General features: G+C 53.5%; 1 protein-coding gene across 1 annotated transcript in view; it reads left to right on the top strand.

Annotated features, from left to right (window-relative positions):
• Positions 1-19,844, top strand: part of SPTBN5 (spectrin beta, non-erythrocytic 5) — a 2,284,272-nt gene that overhangs the window by 1,749,028 nt on the left and 515,400 nt on the right. The window contains exon 47 of the mRNA XM_086937224.1: positions 11,270-11,458. Within this exon, the coding sequence (XP_086793350.1) occupies positions 11,270-11,458 (189 nt within the window). The remainder of the gene's footprint in view (positions 1-11,269; positions 11,459-19,844) is intronic.

Here is a 19,844-nt window from a genome sequence, read left to right on the forward strand (position 1 = left end):
AAGACTCTGCAGAGGGCACACTAATCCACAGAGCTATCTTGCACCCAAGTACTAAACAGGTACATGACTCTGCAGCAGGCACACCAGTGTTTAATTTAAGTTGGTGGTGTCCGGTGCTCGGCACCAGCTCTTAATTGTCAACACTGGCACTTATGACAGTCTGCCACATGGTGGAGCTCCTTTGTATAATTTGGAGATTAACACAACAACAGTTGTGTATTAATGCAATATACATTGAAATTGCTAATGCCAAGCCATTCAACAGTTTTAGGGGCCTGAAATCGTCTGAATGGCATTCCTGTAGGAGTGTGATTGTTAGTAGCTGTGTTGGTGCTGTCACTGGCAGAGCTGAGGGGGCAATGGTTGGTTCAAACTGCTGTGGCCTCCTGACGAGGATCCTGGCACTTCTTTTTATTAATAAATTATGCACCGAGCACACTAATCCACAGAGCTATCTTTCTGGCAAGAGTTTAGCATGTAGGAACCAAAAAGCCTGAAAACGTATAAAGAAAAACTCTGGTTCGTGACTGCGCTGGGGCCATTCCTGGGCATACCCGTCACACGTGTCATCACTTTAAGTGAAGCAAAAAAGGAGTGAATTCCTGATGAGTGAGAATCCCTTTCCATTTTCGAGTGACATGTCTGTCTTAGTTAACAAGGCAATGGAGACACTTTGGAGTTGTGCGGGGTACTGACTCCAAACTTTGCCATACATCTTTTACTAAAACCAATAGCTTGTGCTTTTACGATGTTGACTATTTGCAGAGTTCTAATTGCATCAATTTCATGGTTGTTTTAATCTAACTCACGCTTACCTTTATTCTGTAAGATTAGGTGGATCATTATTTGGGCTGAATGGCCCATGTTGCCTTTCTTCCTCATTGGAGCATGTCTCCTATGACCCACAGTTGAAATGGCGATGAAAAGTCTCAGCCTGAGTAATGATGGAAGCTCATGCATGGATTTTCCACCGTCCGCCACACGGCAGCATCCATGCGCATATTAACTCCAACTCTGTTAATGAATGTCCGTGGCTGCAACTAAATAAAGATTAGCCCTGCGCCCATCAGTTGTATACAGGTCCCAAACCACTTGCAAGAAAAAACTCCGCACCACAGGGTGACAGAAACTAAGAGGAATGCAAGACTGACATTGGTGTTTTAAAACGCGAAGCAATCGCAAAGTGTTGTAAAGCAGACTTTTCCAGCCTAGTCCCCACTTCCCCCCCCACTAGGGGCCCAGATTCCAGAATCCTCAAGTACAATTATAAACGTCCTTACCGTCTGAAAAAGTCTTAAAACACATCTTTTCAGGCTGTTGTATTATACTCCCTTCTTGTAGGTAGAACGAGATTACGCTAATTTCACCCAGAATGCAGTCAGAATCTGAAGTTATGAAGATGTTCTACTGGTGAATTGTTATATGTAAAGTATCACGTAGCTCCTGTGAGTAGCGTCATGCACTATAAATGCAATACTTAGTAAATAAACACATCAACGTCAATAACATTGACATATTCTTCTCCTGGACTTTCCTCCTCCATCAGCCCTTGAAATGCATTACAGGATAGGTGCACTCATCTGCGTTCATCTGTAATAGATTGCCTTAATTAGAAAATATAGGTGAAAAAATCCCAGTGATACACTTTTTACTCATCTATAATGTTATGTTATGTATGGCCCAAAAAATCACCTGTCCTGTCTATCAGCTGTAAGGCAAGGGCAGAGAAGTATTGGATAGCGATATTTAATATGATGTCTCTCCTTGTCCCAAATAAAAAAAAGTGGCCTCCTGTCACCCACACCCACTGCTCTGTGCCTTGCCTTCCTTACCCTACAGAAGCTGTGCTTCCTGATGTCCAATGTTGCTGACAGACTCTTACAGTGCCCAACCAGAGCAGCCTGGAATTTCTTTATGACGTAGAACTGTGAGTTACAAGATCTGTATTCCACTGTTGCTATGTCACAGCAGTGAATTACCAGATTTAGAATCTGACATTCATTCTAATGTCTCTTAGTGAGAGCCATACATAACATACACAAATATAGATGGATAACAGTGAATTACAGGGATGTTTTTTACCGAGGGGTTCTGAGTGACTTGAAATAGACAGCAAGAGCAAAGCAAATTTACAATCTGAAAGAGACACGTTAGTGATAGATTCCTTACCTTAGAATATCCCCAGGCGTCAGACCGGATCCGGAAACTTTTGCGTAGCAGTACCCTTGTGCGTCGGTAGGCGTCGTCTGCGGCTCCGCGTCCGTCGTCGGCGTCGTGGGTGCCGTGATGGCGCCGTCGGAGTACTTAGGCGCCGCCTCCGCGTGCTGACGTCAGTTCTTCTTTTTTCCGCGCCAGCAATCGCAGATCTGGAAAAAGCAGTAACCCTTAGTCAATTTTTGACCAACTTTTTTGGATCTTTTTGATCATTGTTCGAAGTCTTCTCGACTCCGATCGGTGACGTAGGGATGCCTGGTTTCAAGCACTGTGAGGATTGCGACCGCACGATGTCGGTCACGGATCCGCACCACCTGTGCCTAACTTGTCTAGGCGTTGACCACGATGACAAGGCCTGCTCCGACTGCCGGGCCCTCTCTTCGAAAGCCAGGCGGGAGCGGTCCCGCAGGCGACTCGAACTCCGGCAGTCGGTCCCGCGCCGTGAGAGGTCCCGGTCCCACGGGAGGTCAAGGGACAGGTCGCAGGCTCGGAGCCACCACAGTTCCGAGAGTTGCCACCACTCCTCCGGGTCAAAGTCGTCGTCAGGTAAGAAGCACAAGATGTCAAAGAGGCGTCATCGCTCTTCTGACTCCCCCCGACGCTCACGCGATGCAGCCGGGGGTTCGGGTGACACCGCCCACGCGGCTCCTTCGGGGTCGCGGGCGCCGCGTCCTGCTCCACACCCTCTGGTCCCTGGGCGAGACGCTACGCCGGAGGAGATCGAGCGCTTCCTCATGGCCATGAGGTCCCTTTCTCCTCCGACGGGCTCCGCGGCGCCTCCGGGCCCAGCGGACCCGTCTGGGGGCCCTAGCGGGTCGGGGGCTTCGGGCCCGGCGCCGCAGGGCCCCACTTCCCGACACCGCCGGCGCCGCAGGGTACAGCGGTCCCCAACGCCGCCAGCACCTTCGAGCCCGGTGCTGCGGGATCTCACTGGACCCTCTTCGGGTTCTGGATCGTCACCGGTGGACCTTACGACCCCCCCGGCGTCGGTCCGTCAGGTGTCGCCTCGGGCGCCATCCTCGGGCGGTGCTGCCCCCGATACCTCCTTCGCTCTGGCTCCGACGTCGGAACGGCGCCACTGGGTGCCGCTTTCGACGCCGCTTGGAAATTTCAACTTCTATGAGTCGGCCCCATTGATTGACAACCCTGAGTATCAGGAGATGGGTGTTGAGGAGGATTGGGAGGGGTCTGAGGACCCTCTGACCAGAGAGTGTAAGTCTCAAGAGGACTGGACAGGGGAACTGGGAGAGGCCAGTGGCCTGGACACCTCTCCAGACACTGGTTTTGTCTCCCCTCCTACCGTGGCTTCGGAGGAGGGGGCAACCTATAGTGTGGTGTTGATGAGGGCTGCCAAGGCCTTGGGCCTTGAGCTCCACGTCGCGGCCGTGAGGACTAATCTCCTCACTGAGGTCCTTAAACCGCAGTCAAGCTCGGCTGAGCCTCTGCTGCCCTTTAATGAGGCCTTGACCGACGTTCTTTTGGGCACTTGGTCCAGGCCCGCTACGGGTTCACCCGTAGATAGGAACGTGGCCAGACGCCACCGCCCGGCCCCGGGCGACCCATGTTTCCTGTCCACCCACCCCACCCCCGAGAGTCTGGTCATCCAGGCCTCCAATTCCCAGACCGCATTCCCGTCGGCTCCGCCTGATCGGGAATCCAAGAGGTCTGAGAATTATGGAAAGAAGATATTCTCCTCCCTTAGTTTGGGACTGCGGTCTTCCAACACTGCATGCCTCTTGGGCCGCTGCACCCACTCTCTGTGGGAGACGGTCGCGGAAGTGCTGCAAGAGTGTCCGTTGGAGGTACGGGCCAAACTCTGCCAAGCCCTCGTGGACGACCGGGATGCAGCCAAATATTCCATTTGGTGTGGGCTGGATACCACCGACTCACTGGGCAGAGCGATGGCAACGACTGTGGCAGTGAGACGCCACGCCTGGTTGAGGTCCGCCAACTTTTCGGCAGATGTCCAAAACACTCTGATGGACATGCCATTCGATGGCCGTCGCCTTTTTGGCGACAAAGCAGACCATGCGCTTGAGCGCTTTAAGGACTCCAGGGCTATGGCCAAGTCCTTGGGGCTCTCGGCCCCGCGCCAGCAAACGGCTGCCTTTCACTCCTTTCGTGGCCAAGGAAGGGGCGTCCCCACACGTGCTGCCAGCCACTCGCCGCAAACTAACTTCCAGCGCGGTGGCGGCCGTGGAAATCGCCGTGGAGGCGGTCGGGGACAACGGCGAGGCCAGTTCACACCTTCTCCCGCAGCATCCGCCTCTAAACCCTCCTAGTCCGTGCTTCTCGGCCCATGTGACGCCAGTGGGGGGCAGGGTTCGCCATCACCACTCTCACTGGCGCACTGTCACTTCAGACAGGTGGGTGCTGCAGATCGTCTGAAGGGGCTACTCCCTCCCCTTCGAGACGACCCCTCAAGCCATGCCACCGCAACACCACCGCGTATCGGGGGATCACTTGCTGCTTCTGCAGGAGGAAGTTTCGGCCCTCTTGGCCAAGGGGGCCATCGAGCTCGTTCCTGGGCCAGAAGTAGGTCGTGGTTGCTACTCCCACTACTTTCTGGTACCCAAGAAGGGCAAAGGGGGTCTACGCCCTATCTTGGACCTACGGAACGTCAACGGCTTCCTCCGGAAGGAGAAGTTCAAGATGCTGACTCTGGCTCAGGTCTTAGCTGCCCTGGACCCAGGAGACTGGATGGCAGCGTTGGACTGGCAGGACGCTTATTTCCACATCCCTGTCCTGCCGGCCCACCGGCGTTACCTGCGGTTAACGGTAGGCCACGAGCACTTTCAGTTTACCGTGCTCCCCTTCGGCCTTACCAGCGCCCCACGGGTGTCTAGGAAGGTGATGGCGGTGGTCGCAGCTCATCTGCGCAGGTTAGGGATTTCAGACTTCCCTTACCTCGACGACTGGTTGTTGAAGGCGGGCTCGCCCCAAACAGTCTTCAACCACTTCCAGACGACGGCACACCTCTTGCACCAGCTGGGGTTCTCCATCAATGTGCCGAAGTCACACCTGTGTCCCTCTCGGAAGCTCCTTTTCATCGGAGCGGTTCTCGACTCGGCGCAGTTTCGGGTTTACCCACCCGAACAGCGGGTTCGGGATATACAGGCTCTGATTCCAGTCTTCCAGCCTTTATCCTGGGTTTCGGTCAGGTTGATGCTGCGGCTTCTGGGGCTGATGGCTTCCTGCATCCTTCTGGTGCATCACGCTCGTTGGCGGATGCGGGCTCTGCAGTGGGACCTGAAGTTTCAGTGGGCCCAGCATCAGGGCAACCTGTCCGACCATGTCTTGATCTCAGAGGGCGCTGCGAGACAGCTGCAGTGGTGGCTCACGGACCGCGATTGGGTCAGCTGCATATCCCTCTCCCTTCCACAACCGGAGCACGTAGTTGTGACGGACGCGTCCCTCCAGGGTTGGGGAGGCCACATAGGAGAGAAGGAGATCAGAGGCCTCTGGTCTCCGGCGGAGTCCCGGCTCCATATCAACCTTTTGGAGCTGCGGGCGATTCGTTTTTCACTGAAGGCATTCCTCTCCTCTGTCCGGGGGAGTGTAGTGCAGGTGTTCACGGACAACACCACCGCTATGTGGTACTGCAACAAACAGGGCGGGGTGGGGTTGTGGACCCTATGCCAGGAGGCTCTGCGCCTCTGGCAATGGCTGGAACATCAGGGCGTGACTCTGGTGGTTCAACACCTGGCAGGTTCTCTAAACGCCAGGGCGGACGAACTCAGCCGCCGGTGCATGATGGATCACGAATGGCGTCTGAACTCGGACGTGGCGCAAGGTCTCTTTCTGCAGTGGGGAGAGCCTTGGTTAGATCTATTCGCCACCGAAGAGAACGCGCAATGTCATCAGTCCTGCGCGTTGGAATTTCCAAGGCGGCACTCGCTTGGAGACGCTTTTCGTTGCGAGTGGAGTTGCGGTCTGTTGTGCGCCTTTCCGCCTATACCACTTCTGCCCAGAGTGCTAAAGAAGATCAGGCGCGACCGGGCACAAGTCATCCTTGTGGCTCCAGACTGGGCACGAAGGTACTGGTATCCCGAGCTACTCAGTATGTCAGTCGATCCCCTGATTCGTCCGCATCTTCAGGAGGACCTTCTGTCGCAGCAGCAGAGGATGGTCCTACACCCGAACTTGTCCAGTCTCCACCTCCATGCTTGGAGATTGAGCAGCGACAGTTGAGGCCATTTGACTTGCCTCCTGAAGTCTGTAACATCATTCTGGCAGCCAGGCGTCCCTCCACAAAGTCGGTATACGCCTGTAGGTGGAACAGATTTGTGGCATGGTGCACAGCAAAGGCTGTGGATCCTCTCTCTGCCCCTCTTTCTGAGGTTCTTCTCTTCCTTCTTTCTCTTGCCCTGCAGGGCTCTGCTCTGGGCACTATCAAGGGCTATCTTTCTGCCCTTTCAGCCTTCTTAAGGCTGCCTGATCAGCCATCTTTGTTCAAGTCCCCTATTGTAAATCGATTCCTCAAAGGCATCACACACACATTTCCACCTGTTCCCTTTGTGATGCCTCAGTGGGACTTGAACTTAGTTCTTACATTTCTGATGTGTGCTCCCTTCGAACCACTCCACAACTGTCCTCTTCGCCTTCTCACTTTGAAGACTGCCTTCCTGGTAGCCATCACCTCTGCCAGGAGAGTGAGTGAGCTCCAGGCTCTATCCTGTAAACCTCCTTTCCTTTCAGTTCATCCGGACAAGGTTGTGTTACGGACAAGGCCCTCTTTCCTACCCAAGGTAGTCACGGCCTTCCACATTGGGCAATCCATCACCTTGCCCACCTTCTTTCCGCCTCCGCATCCCTCGAGAGAGGAAGAGAAGCTCCACCGTCTGGACCCAAAACGTGCGCTCTCATTCTATCTGGATCGCAAACGCCAGTTCCGGGTGGATGACCAACTTTTTGTTGGTTACGTGGGCGCTAAGAAGGGGAAGGCAGTACACAAGCGGACTATCTCGCGGTGGATCATCTTGTGTATCCAGGCGTGTTACTCCTTGGCAAATAAGAAACCCCCTGCTGGGCTGAGGGCTCATTCCACTCGAGCCACAGTGACTACAACTGCCTTGGGCCGAGGTGTGCCCTTGCAGGACATTTGCCAGGTGGCTATGTGGGCCTCGCTGCACACGTTTGCAAGACATTATTGCCTGGACAGTCAAGTCCGGAGGTATGGCTTCTTTTGCCGTTCCGTCCTCTAGGACTTTCTGGTGTGATTATTGGTTTGCAGACCCACCACCGGGGTTGGTATTGCTGGGGTATCTATTCTAAGGTAAGGAATCTATCACTAACGTGTCTCTTTCAGATGCACAAGTTACTACTTGTGTAACAATATATCTGCAAGAGACATTAGTTAGTGGTAGATTCCTTACCGACCCACCCATCCTCCCCGTTCTGCAAACCGATATCTAGGGTTAAGGTCATCCCCTTTCAGGGCCCTAGTTTCAAGGCACCAGTGTTGGTTTTTGGCATAGCTCTGCGTTTCTGAAATGAAATGAAATGAAAATCGTTTTTATTGAGCGCTAGCAGATGCCCTGAGGCGTCCAGGCGCTAAAAAGTACCATCAGTACTTAGTGAGAAAAAAGAGGGGAGAGGCAACACTATTGATTGAACAAAAAAGTTTTAAGTTTCTTGCGGAAGCTCAGAAGGTTAGAGTCTGCTCTAAGATGAAGTGGTAAGGTGTTCCATATTTTCGGGGCTTTATATGCGAAGGAACGACCTCCGGCCCTCGCTCTACGAATTCTTGGGATTTGGGCTAGGAAGGCATGTGAAGATCGGAGAGCTTTGATGGGTTCGTATGGCGATACTAAGGAGTGGTTGATCTCTGGGCCTGATTTCCAATACGTCTGGTGTGCAATGCACAGAGATTTAAACTTCACTCTGTCCCTAATGGGGAGCCAGTTTAATGCTCTTAAGCCAGGTTGTACTGAAGTTCTCCGAGGGGTGCCAAGTAAAGTGTGAGCTGCACAATTCTGAGTACGTTGTAGTTTTTGTAGAGTGTATTCCGGCGCCCCAAGGTACAGAGCATTGTTAAAATCTAGACGAGATTGAATTAAGCCCTGAATGACTATCTGTCTTGCCTCAAAGGGGAGAAGTGGCAAGATTTTTTTTACCATCCTTAGGAGGCCAAAACAGGTCGCAGAGACTTTAGTTGCCTGCATATCGAAGGTCAGCGATTTATCTATTCAGACCCCCAGGCTTTTGATGTTATCTCTAGGGGTGGGAGCTGTGCCCATGCTCGGAGGCCATGACAGCTCCAAAATGGAGAGAGTTGGAGGGCCTCGAAGCATTAGCTCAGTTTTATCGTCGTTGAGCTTCAGACATGATTTAGTCATCCAGCTCTAGACGTGCTCGAGACAAGTTGTTAAGTTGGACTGCGGTAGTGGGTTGCTCCTTTGTGCGAGAGAGACTACTAGCTGGGCATCATCCGCATAGGTGATGATGTTAATACCATGCGGACGTACTATTCCAGCTAGCGGTCTCATGTAGGCATTAAAGAGCGTAGGGCTCAATGAGGAGCCCTGAGGAACCCCACATCCCAGAGGCTTACGCGAAGAGACCGATGTGCCTTCAAAGATCAGGAAGGTTCGGTCTGATAGAAAAGACCTGAACCATTCCAGGGCTTCTCCCAAGATTCCCATATCGAGGAGGCGGTCCAGAAGTATTTTGTGGTTGACCGTATCGAAGGCGGCGCTCGGATCAAGGAGGATCACTGCCACTGACCCTCCCTGATCGAGTATCCGCCTAGCCTCTTCTGTTACTGCCAACAAGGCTGTCTCAGTGCCGTGTTTTGGGCGAAAGCCAGTCTGGGAGGTGTTGAGCAGGTGGTTATGCTCGAAGAACTGAGTTACACTGATGTTGATGTGTTTCTCTAAGATCTTGGTAGCCCAGGAAAGCAGTGATATCGGGCGATAGTTGTTAAAATTAGTTGGATCGAGGGTGTTTTTTTTTAACAATGCTCGGACCATGGCGTGTTTCCAGGACTGTGGAACTGTCCTACTCATGATGGAAGAATTCAACAGCTCCATTAGATTGGGAAGAATGGCTTTATTGACTTGGGTCAGCATCTCAGGGGGGGCAGGGTCACGGGGTGAGCCTGATTTGATTTGATTAAGGTCTCAAGAGTGTCAAGGTGCAACATTGGGAAGTGGTCCAGAGATTTGTTATGGAGGGAGACCATAGATGTAATCGGTGGATTAGGATTTTGCGGAGACAAATCTGTTTCTGGGTCAGAGAAGGAAAGGTAGATTGTGTTTACTTTTAGAAAAAAGGCATTGGCCAGCTCCTCACATCGAGAGGAAGAGTTGTCATTGCCTGATGACGGTGATGGCAGCCTGGTCAGTGTTTTCACAATCTGGTAGATTTCTTTAGGCTTGGATTTTGACAATTTAATCTTTTCCGTATAATGTGTGGATTGTTTATCTCTAATTTCGTTTTTGTAATCCCTAATGGCTTCTCTGTAGGTTGCTTTGTCCGTAGACTCTTAGGATAAGCGCCACTTCCTCTCTAGTCTTTTGCAGAGACGTTTTTTTCCCCTAAGATCTTCAGAATACCAAGGAGCGTTTTTTTGTTTCCTTCTAGCACCGGAGGTTCGATAGGGAAGTACCGAGTCCAAGGAGCTTGTTATCCAATTGTTAAACAGCTCATTGTTAACGCAAGGAACCAGAGAAAGTGAGGGGTTGGTGGCAATAAGATTGGTCATTCATTCGTCTGTGTTGAGCTTTGACCAGTTTCGGGTGGTACGTGAGAGGGGGAAGAGAGTGAGGTTTTGGGAGTGGACCAGGTTAGAGGAATTAGAAAATGATCAGTCCAAGGAAGATGGCTAATACTGCCGACCTTTAAAGTTTTGCTATTGCTAAATACTGGGTCTAAGAGATGACCCTTGTTGTGAGTTGGTCCTGACACCAGTTGTTCTAGTTGCATAGCAGCTGAGCTGGTTGTGACTCCCATGGCAGAGGTATCTAGCAGGATATCGAAGTGAATATTAAAATCTCCCAGTAAAGTAAAATTTGAGGGGGAGGTGACTAATTCTGCTACAACAGTTGGCAGATCCGTCAGAATTTTTTTTATAGGACCGGGAGGATGATAGATAAGAAAGCCCGAGAGGCTATTGTTGGGAGTAAATTCAATGACGAAAGGGAGACTTTCACAGTCTGCAATGAACTCTGTTAGGCAGCGACATATATAAGTGTCCTATAAATGATAGCCAGCCCTCCACCTTTGCCCTGTGGGCGGTGTAAACGGGCTATCTGATAGCCGGGAATGAGGGCTTGCACTACATCAAACTGGGAGTCTTGAGTAAGCCAAGTTTCTGTTAAAAATACCACATCCGGCAAATGTTCCTCTAACAACAGCGATATCTCCAAACTATGTTTGGTAAGAGATCGACAGTTAAGGAGAAACATTTGATAATCCTTAGAGTCAGAGTGGATGGGGGGATCAATTAGCTCAAGTTTGCAGTGAGGACATATGTGAGGGGTTTCAAGAGGGGGGAAGTGGTGTAGGCAGCATGCAGGTGTGGGGGGACAAGATCTAAGTAAGGAGTCCTCCCTGTAAACTAGCCTTTGTAGTTGGGGACAGCCAGGGGGTGTGGTCCCTGGTCCCGGTCGGGCGCGTACGGGCGCAGACGGGCTTGCTTTTGGCGCGGAAAAGCTGTGTCTAAGAACTGACATCAGCACTCGGAGTACTCCGACGATGTTATCACGGCGCCCATGACGCCGACGACGGACGCGGAGCCGCAGACGACGCCTACTGACGCGCAAGGGTACTGCTACGCAAAAGTTTCCGGATCCAGTCTGACGCCTGGGGATATTCTAAGGTAAGGAATCTATCACTAACTAATGTCTCTTACAGATATATCGTTACACAAGTAGTAACTTGTGCTTTATTGCATTACAGTGGATATTACTTCCACCCATGTTGGTCAACCTGAAACCCTGAATTGTTGTACCAATCATGGGTCACCCAATGAAACCCTGGATAAAACAGTAAAAGGCAATCTATTGTGCTACAGTATTGTTTTCATAATTAATCTGTTGTAACCCTATTTCAGGCGGAGATTGAAACTTGGGGAGAGAGATTTGCCTCACTCAAGAACTCCGGAGAGAAGCTCACTAGCAGTGGACATTACGGCACTCCTGAGATTCACCACTCTATGTCCAAAATGGAGGAGGCCTGGTCAGAACTGGTCTCAGCCTGGAAGGAACGCGATCTAAAACTGTCTGAAGCACGTGACTTACAGGTAGGTTCATGGATGGTATGTCCACAAAAGGGCACTCTATAAGTAATTAAAGCATTAAGCCAATGTAGATATTGAAACCCTCAAGAAACAGTGACATCATCATATCAATATTAAACATTTAAAGTATCCTAAAACAGTTTTGATACAAACTTGTGTGCAAAGAGAATAAACAAGCTTCTTCTTAGGAGAAACAGAAACCTTCTCACAGGCTCCTTAATGCCCCGTACCCACTGGTACTGAATTTTCAACGGGGACTTATTTCCAGTAACTTACTAGTACTGCAAAGTGGCTGTACAAAATAAGTTACACCTGTGGAAAATAGACAAAGATCCATGTGGACAGGAAGCATTGCAGGATTACATTTTCTTACTCGAAGCAGATGTTGCTCTTTTTTATCTCCAGCCTAGGATTGGCTCTCTGAAGGGAAAATAGACATAAGAAGAGTGAAAAGCTGCTTCCAATCCCGACAATTTCGGATTCAGAATGTCCGGGTTGGAATTGTACAATTGAATATCGAGATTAGGAAAATTGCGATACCTTATTAGCATGGATGAAATATCAAGGATCCAAATATTGAAAGGTAAGTACCTACAGAGGAAGCATAGATTTACTATTCTTAACTCCACATCTACGTCCCTTGAAGATATATAAACATATATATCTTCAAGGTACGTGGATATGGAGTCCATCCAATTGCAAATCAGTCTTGACTGCTCCACTGAGATGGATAGCCCAAATTGCAGAACCTTGTGCCCTCTGCAGGTGAACACTAGCAACTGGTATGATGCAGTTGTGGTATGCATCTGGCTTGCAACTATGCAATCAGGGGTGTGCTCTCTGAATATTGAATAGGACACATTGTGGGACCTTAATATCATGGAAAAAATACCTAAAGACAAGTATGTATAGATTTTCTATTTTATATTGACTGACGTGACGAGGGATCTGGGTGGTCCCCTTCCCTTAGCTCCATGTGCAGAGCCCGAAGGATCGACTCTGAGTTTCCATCCGGTCCGGGGACCCCGAGCGAGCCCTGCCGAGCTTCGCACATTTTCCAAAGCGATGCAGGCCTTCTTTGGGCATCCTGACTCCGTTGGCGCGCCTTCGTGGTCCAGCGGACTCGGCCGGGGGTCCTGGGAATTCGACGCCGGCGGCTCCGACTCCGGCCCCGGCACCGCAGGTCCCCTTGGATCCAGGCCCGGATCGGCGCCAGTGGACCTGATTACACCGCCCCAACACAGAGTCCACCGGCACCACGTCCGCAGCCGATGCTGGTTGTATCCCCAGCCGGCGTAGACCCCAGCCTCCACACTGAACTGGACACAGAGCTGGACTGATGTCGACCGATGCCGGATCCGCGCCGATGGAGACCTTTATGCCCTTGTTCTACCCTGGTGCTCCAATCAGGCCAGATTGGCAACCAGAGGAGGGTGAGGAGTACTGGGAGGGGGCTGGAAACCATCTAAGTGACCAGTTGGATTATGACCCGGACTGGAGAGAGAAACTGAGGGAAGCCAGAGGTTGAGATACTTCACTAGACCTTGGCATGTTGTCTCCTCCTACCGTGGCTACGGAGGAGGGAGCTTCTTATGCAGTGGTGTTGCGTTGGGCGTGCGAGTCTCTCAACCTCGAGCTACCTACGTTGGCAGTCAGGACTAACCTCCTGACAGAGCTGATTCAGCCAGCAGCGAGCTCTTCGGAGCCCCTGCTGCCGTTCAATGAAGCCCTATCCGACATCCTTTTGGGCACCTGGTCCAGGCCAAACACAGGGGCTCCTGTGGATAGAACGTTTGCCCGATGCCACTGCCCAGCCCGGGCGAACCCACTTTCCTCTCCCAACACCCCACCCCTGAGAGCTTGGTGGTCCAAGCTTCCACAGCCAAAGTTGCATTCCCTAACGCACCACCTGATAGAGAATCCAAAAAGCTGGATCATCTTGGGAAGAAGATATTTTCTTCCTCCAGCTTGGGACTGCGGTCGGTAAACACAGTATGTCTGTTGGGCCGTTTTACCCTCTCTGTGTGGGATACGGTGGCGCAGGTGCTGCCCCAGTGTCCGGAGCAGGCCCGGGCTGTGCTGTCTCCTGCAGTTGCTGAGGGGAGAGACACAGCTGAAGCTTCCCATATGTTGTAGACTGTACACCGCCGAATCGCTAGGTAACACGATTTCAACGTTGGTAGCCCTTCGACACTACGCCTGGCTGAGATCAACTGTCTTTTCTGGGGATGTCCATGCTACCCTATGGACATGCCCTTTGTTTGCTGTCACCTGTTCGGCGACAAGGCAGGCAGTATGCTAGAGTGCTTCAAGGACTCACAGGCTACGGCCAAGTCCTTGGGCCTCTCCACCACTCGCCCTGCACAGTCTGGCTTTCGCCCCTTTCATGGCCACGGAAGGGGTGCCCCACTACGTTCCACCCAGGGCCACAGGCCGACACAAGCTGTTCAGCCCCTGCGCGGCCGGGGACACACCCTCTTGGGTCTGGGGGCCAGCGAGCAGGCCAGTCCACCACCGCCCCCTCTGCAGCAGGCTCCAAACCCTCCGAGTCCGAACTTCCAGGGGCACCAATCGCCAGTGGCGGCAGGATTCACCATCACCACCTACACTGGGGCACTATCACGTCGGACAGGTGGGTTTTGCAGATAGTCCGAAGGGGCTACTCCCTCCGCTTTGAGACTACCCCCCTCTTCCCCCAGCCATGCCACCTCAGTACCATTGCATGTCGGAGGATCATCTGGCCCTTCTCCAACAGGAAGTTATGGCTCTCTTGGCCAAGGAAGCCATTGAGCGAGTTCCTGCCCCATAAGCAGGTCGTGGTTGCTACTCCCACTACTTTCTGATGCCCAAGAAGGACAAAGGCCTGCATCCTATCTTGGATCTCAGGAACGTCAACCACTTCCTCCGGAAGGAGAAGTTCAAAATGTTGACGCTAGCTCAGGTCCTGTCTGCCGTTGACCTTGGAGACTGGATGGTACCGTTGGACTTGCAGGACGCCTATTTTCACATCCCCCTCCTGCCGCCCCACCAGCGCTACTTGCGGTTCATGGTAGACCATGTGCATTTTCAGTTTACCATGCTCCCCTTTGGCCTTACCAGCAACCATCAGGTGTTCACAAAGGTAATGGCGGTGGTCGCAGCTCATCTGCGCAGATCAGGGGTTCCAGTCTTCCCCTATCTCGACTACCGGCTGTTGAAGACGGGCCCGCCCCAGGCTGTCGCCTCCCACCTCCAGACTATGGCCGACCTTCTGCATTTGCTGGGGTTCTCCATCAAAGTGCCAAAGTCACACCTGACTTCCTCTCAGAATCTCCTCTTCATCGGAGCGGTTCTGGACGCTATGCAGTTTTGCGTCTATCCTCCCGAACAGTCTGTGTAATTCGGGCTATGAGTCCGATCTTTCAGCCTCTATCCCGGGTTTTGGTCAGGATGACCCTCCAGCAGCTGGGCCCGATGGCCTGATGGCCTCCTGCATCCTGCTGGTGGACCAGGCCAGATGGCATATGCTGCCTCTGCAGTGGGACCTAAAGTTCTAATGGGCAAACATCAAGGGAAACAGTCTGATTGCGTCCAGATCTCGGAGGGCACTGCACACCAATTGCAGTGGTGGCTAACGAACCAGGATTGGGTCGGCGGCAGATCCCTCTCCCTTCCCCACCCAGAGTTCACACTGGTGACCGATGCATCACTTCTGGAATGGGGAGACCACATGGGGGAGGCAGAGATCAGAGGCCTCTGGTCTCTGGCGGAGTCCGGGCTCCACATCAACCTTCTGGAGCTTTGGGCGATTCATCTTGCACTCAAAGCATTCCTTCCCTCTGTCCAGGAAAGAGTAGTGCAGGTGTTCACAGACAACACCACCTCCATGTGGTACTGCAACAAACAAGGCAGGGTGGGGTCGTGGACCCCATGTCAAGAGGCCCCCCGCCTCTGGACGTGGCTGGAACATCAGGGCATATCCATGGTGGTTCAACATCTGGCAGGTTCGCTGAAGGCGAGGGTGGACAAATTCAGCTGCAGGTACATGATGGATCACGAACGGCATCTTCACTCAGAGGTGGTGCAAAGTCTCTTTCAACAGGGGGGGAGCCTTGGTTAGATGTATTCACCACCGAAGGCAAAGCGTAATGTCAGCAATTCAGTGCGTTGGAATTTCCAAGACAGCACTCGCTCGGCAACACTTTTCGTTGTGAGTGGAGTTGCAGTCTTCTATGGGCCTTTCCGCCTATACCACTTCTACCCAGAGTGCTGAAAAAGAACAGGCACGACTGGGCCCAAGTCAATCTTGTGGTCCCAGATTGGGCACAAAGAGTCTGGCATCCCGAGCTATTACACATGGCCATCGATCCTACGATACGACTGCCTTTCAGGAGGATCTTCTGTCGCAGCAGCAGGGAACGGTCCTCCACCCGAACCTGTCCACTCTCCACCTCCTTGCGTGGAGATTGAGCAGCAACAGTTGACAGCTTTCGACCTTCCTCCCGAAGTTTTTGACGTTATCTTGGCAGCCAGGCGTCCCTCCACTAAGACGGTATATGCCTGCAGATGGAACATATTTGTGGTATGGGGCACAGCAAAGGCTGTAGATCACCTTTCCGCCCCTCTTCCTGAGGTTCTCTTGTTACTCCTTTCTTTGGCCCAGCAGGGTTCTGCTCTGGGCACTCTAAAAGGCTACCTCTCAGCCATTTCATCCTTTCTTAGGCTCCCTGATCAGCCTTCTCCTTTCAAGTCCCCTGTTGTAAATCGCTTCCTTAAGGACATTACTCATCTTTTTCCTCCTGTTCCCTTCGTAATGCCCCAGTGGGACTTGAACTTGGTTCTTACATCTCTTATGTGCGCTCCCTTTGTGCCACTACATAACTAACTGTCCTCTCAGGCTTCTGACCTTCAAAACTGCCTTTCTCGTGGCCATCACCTCTGCGCGCAGGGTGAAGGATCTTCAAGCACTTTCTTCTTAGCCCCCTTTTCTGGCTGGTCATCCGGACAAGGTTTTCCTTCGAACTCGTCCATCCTTCCTTCCCAAAGTGGTTACTTCTTTCCACATTGGACAGACCATCAATTTGCCCACCTTCTTTCTGCCTCCGCATCCTTCTAAAGAAGAAGAGAGGCTCCACCGTCTGGATCCAAAACGTGCGCTTTCATTTTATTTGGATTGTACAAAGTAATTCCGGGTGGATGACCAGATCTTTGTTGGCTACATGGGTGCTAAAAATGGTCAGGCCGTGCACAAATGGACTATCTCTAGATGGGTCATTTTGTGCATCAAAGCTTGCTATTCCTTGGCAAAGAGGGAGCCTCCAGTGGGGCTACGTGCCCATTCCACCAGGGTGATGGTAGCTACCACTGCTGGGGGGGCGTGGCTTAGGCGCCGATGTAGGTGGAAGCGGGACTCCGGAGCTCCTCCGCTCCCGCCTCGCTCCGAAGTATATCCTGACCCCCGGCTCGGACCTCGGACCCCCAGGCACACATGGGAGGGTCTGGAGAGCACAGGGGATGACTCTGGCGGCCCTGGAGTCCCTGTAGCAGCCTGCAACAAGCGTTTTTGGACACAGAGGAGCGCCCGGAGTAACGGGCGCCCAAAATGGCAGCTGCGGTCCCTGCCTGCTCCGCCTGACGACGGGATCCTGCAAGCGCCGGGGAGCCCAGGAGTACAGAGACAATCGCCCGCTCTGCAGTGGGGACCCCCCGGTGCCGAGGGAAGTAGGGGCTTCGCCTAACAAAGTGGCGCTTGTGAGATCGGCGGCCGATGCAGCAGCGAGCTGCCTGACCCCAAGATGGCGGCCCCATTGTGACGGAGACGGACCGGGCTCAATCGGCGACGAGACCTGGCTGAGTGGTGGTTCCGCCTTGCCACTGTGGCGGAGACCCTGATACCCCTCGCCCTGGGAGGACCGGCACACGCATCATCAGCAGATCAGAGGTGAGCGGCCCCGAAGTGGGACACCCAGAGTGCGGAGCGCTCAAAATGGCGGCTGCTGTCCATACCTGCACGGCCTGACGGGGGGGCGCTGGTGGAGTCTGGGAACCCAGAAGAGCGGGAAGCATCGCCCACATCGTGGCAGAGGCCCCCCGACTCCGGGGAAGGTAGAGGACATCGCAGGCATCGCTGCATTGCTGGGATTGGAGGGCAAGGACATAGCAGACTGCCTGATCCCAAGTTGGCGCCGCCCGTGCGCCGGGGGCTGTCCTGGTGATATTGGTGGCAGGTGATCCCGAGGCCTCGTTGAGTGGTGGGCCTACCCCCCAACTGGGGAGACGACCCTAGTGCCCCGCGCCCTGAGGAGAACGACGCCTGCCTTCACTACAGGTCGGTGGTGAGCGGGCTTGAGCGGGGAGAGCACGCGGAGGTGACAGGACCTCCCATTCACTTCAAGGAGGTGCCCTGGCTGTCAGTGACAAGAGCCGGCCCCCTGACCAGGGGCGACAAACTGCTAGGCGCCCGCGCACCAGAGGTCGACCTAGGCCTCGCACCCAGAGGCGCGGAAAAAGCCTGCGACGTCCCGGAGAGGGGGGAACTCGCCCCACGTCTGGAGGGGAGACCCCTGGGAACCCCTCTGACCTGGTGAAGTGGGGACCTGCTTCCTGGGGTGGCTGGTGGACTAGTGCCATACTTGGTGAGAAGCGTGGAGGCGCGGAGGAGCCGAGCGCCTGCGGCGAAGCCGGAGCGGAGGTCAGAGGTGCCTTGGATCACTGGAGGCCGCAACAGACGCACACCAGTCTTGGCACTCGGCAGCATGGTGCGAGGAGGCAGAAAGAAGGGCTTTGATGCACTGAAACTGGATGACCCGGGCCATCTCGTGGAGGAGGATGCGCCAGCACCTGGCCCGGGGGGCTCGGCCCGCCCGCGAGATCCCTCCTTGAGTGACATTATGCAGGTGATTGTAGCGTTGCAGGAAGCTCTTGAAAAGCGAATGGACACCATCGGTTCGGACCTGTCCCTCCTGAAGGACGACCACAGGAAGCTGAAGGAGCGAGTGGCGACCTTGGAGGTAACCCTGAAAGACCTGCCTGGAGACGTGGCTACTCTGAGAGCATCGCTGGCAGAAGTGGCGCAGAAGGTCCGGGTGCTGGAGCTCAGAGCCGAGGACAGCGAAGGGCGCTCCAGGCGTAACAACCTTCGCCTCGTGGGAGTCCCAGAAAAAGTGGAAGGCCAGGATGCGGTCTCCTATTTGGAGGGATGGTTGCGGACTAAGGTGGCTCCAGAAGGACTTTCCCAGTTCTTTTCCCTAGAGCGCGCCCACAGAGTCCCAGCGCGACCGCCCAAACCTGGTGGTCCGCAGCGTCCGATAGTGATGCGCCTCCTACACTTCCGAGATCGAGACTGTATTCTCCAGAGGGCCAGGAACGTGCCGGACTTGCGGATTGACAACAGCAAGGTCATGGTCTTCCCAGACTTCACAAGAGACGTACAAAGGCAACGGGCCTCTTTCACGGCGGTTAAGCGGAAACTGAGGTCGTTGCAGCTGTCATATGCCATGTTGTTCCCGGCCCGGCTAAGGGTCATCGCTGGGAGTCACACTCACTTTTTTCTCACGCCGCAGGAGGCCTGGAGCTGGCTGGACACTAGGGGGGAGTCAGGCACGGATGCCCCCCCCGACGACCTCGCCTGGGAGGCGCTCTGCAGAAACGACGCCGACGAGGAGATCTGGCTCCCCGTCGGGATGGCAGCAGGAAAGAGCTAAGGCGGTGCTGGCAGTGGTGGCCATCAGCCAAGGAGACGCCAGCCCTTCCAGTAGTGCGTCGGAGCAATCGAGGAATAGTGCTCTTAGTCCTGGCTCCAGTAGTGTACAAGATCTCTCAGAGGCGGACCTACCGGTGGTGACTCCTCAAACAGCGGACGGAATCCTTGGCTGATGTGGCCTGGGAGGCACTGGACACGTTTATAAGGTACTGGGCTGTGAGTTGAGGCTGCCTCCAGAGGCTGAACGGTATGATGCAAATGCCTCCTGAGACTTATCACTGCAATGCGAGGGGGGACGAGCCGTGGGGGACCTCTTGAATGTTCCAGAGGGAAGGGGTGGGAGCGGGGGGCTTCGGACCTGTTTGGGTCGGCGTCCTGGCCACCGTAGCCCCTCTGTTGAGATACACTCACTCACTTTACTAGAGTTTGGATGGGGATTCCACATTGGTTGTCTGTCCTGGGGAGTGGGAGTTGGGGGGTTTCCTTGGTTTGGTTGGGGGGGGGGACTGGGGGTGGGACTTGGGTGTGTCGAGGGGGTCGCTGTGAGGATGTATGAAGCGCAATGGGTACTGCAATGGGACCCGACCTAGGCTACAAATGTCTCACGTGGAAAGTAAGAGGGATGCACACTATGCACAGACACCACAAGATCCACTCCTATCTAGTTAGACGAGGCATTCACTTCGCCTTCCTCCAGGAAACACACCT

This window comes from Lissotriton vulgaris, chromosome 9 (genome assembly GCF_964263255.1).
Source record: "Lissotriton vulgaris chromosome 9, aLisVul1.2, whole genome shotgun sequence".
Lineage (NCBI taxonomy): Eukaryota > Metazoa > Chordata > Amphibia > Caudata > Salamandridae > Lissotriton > Lissotriton vulgaris.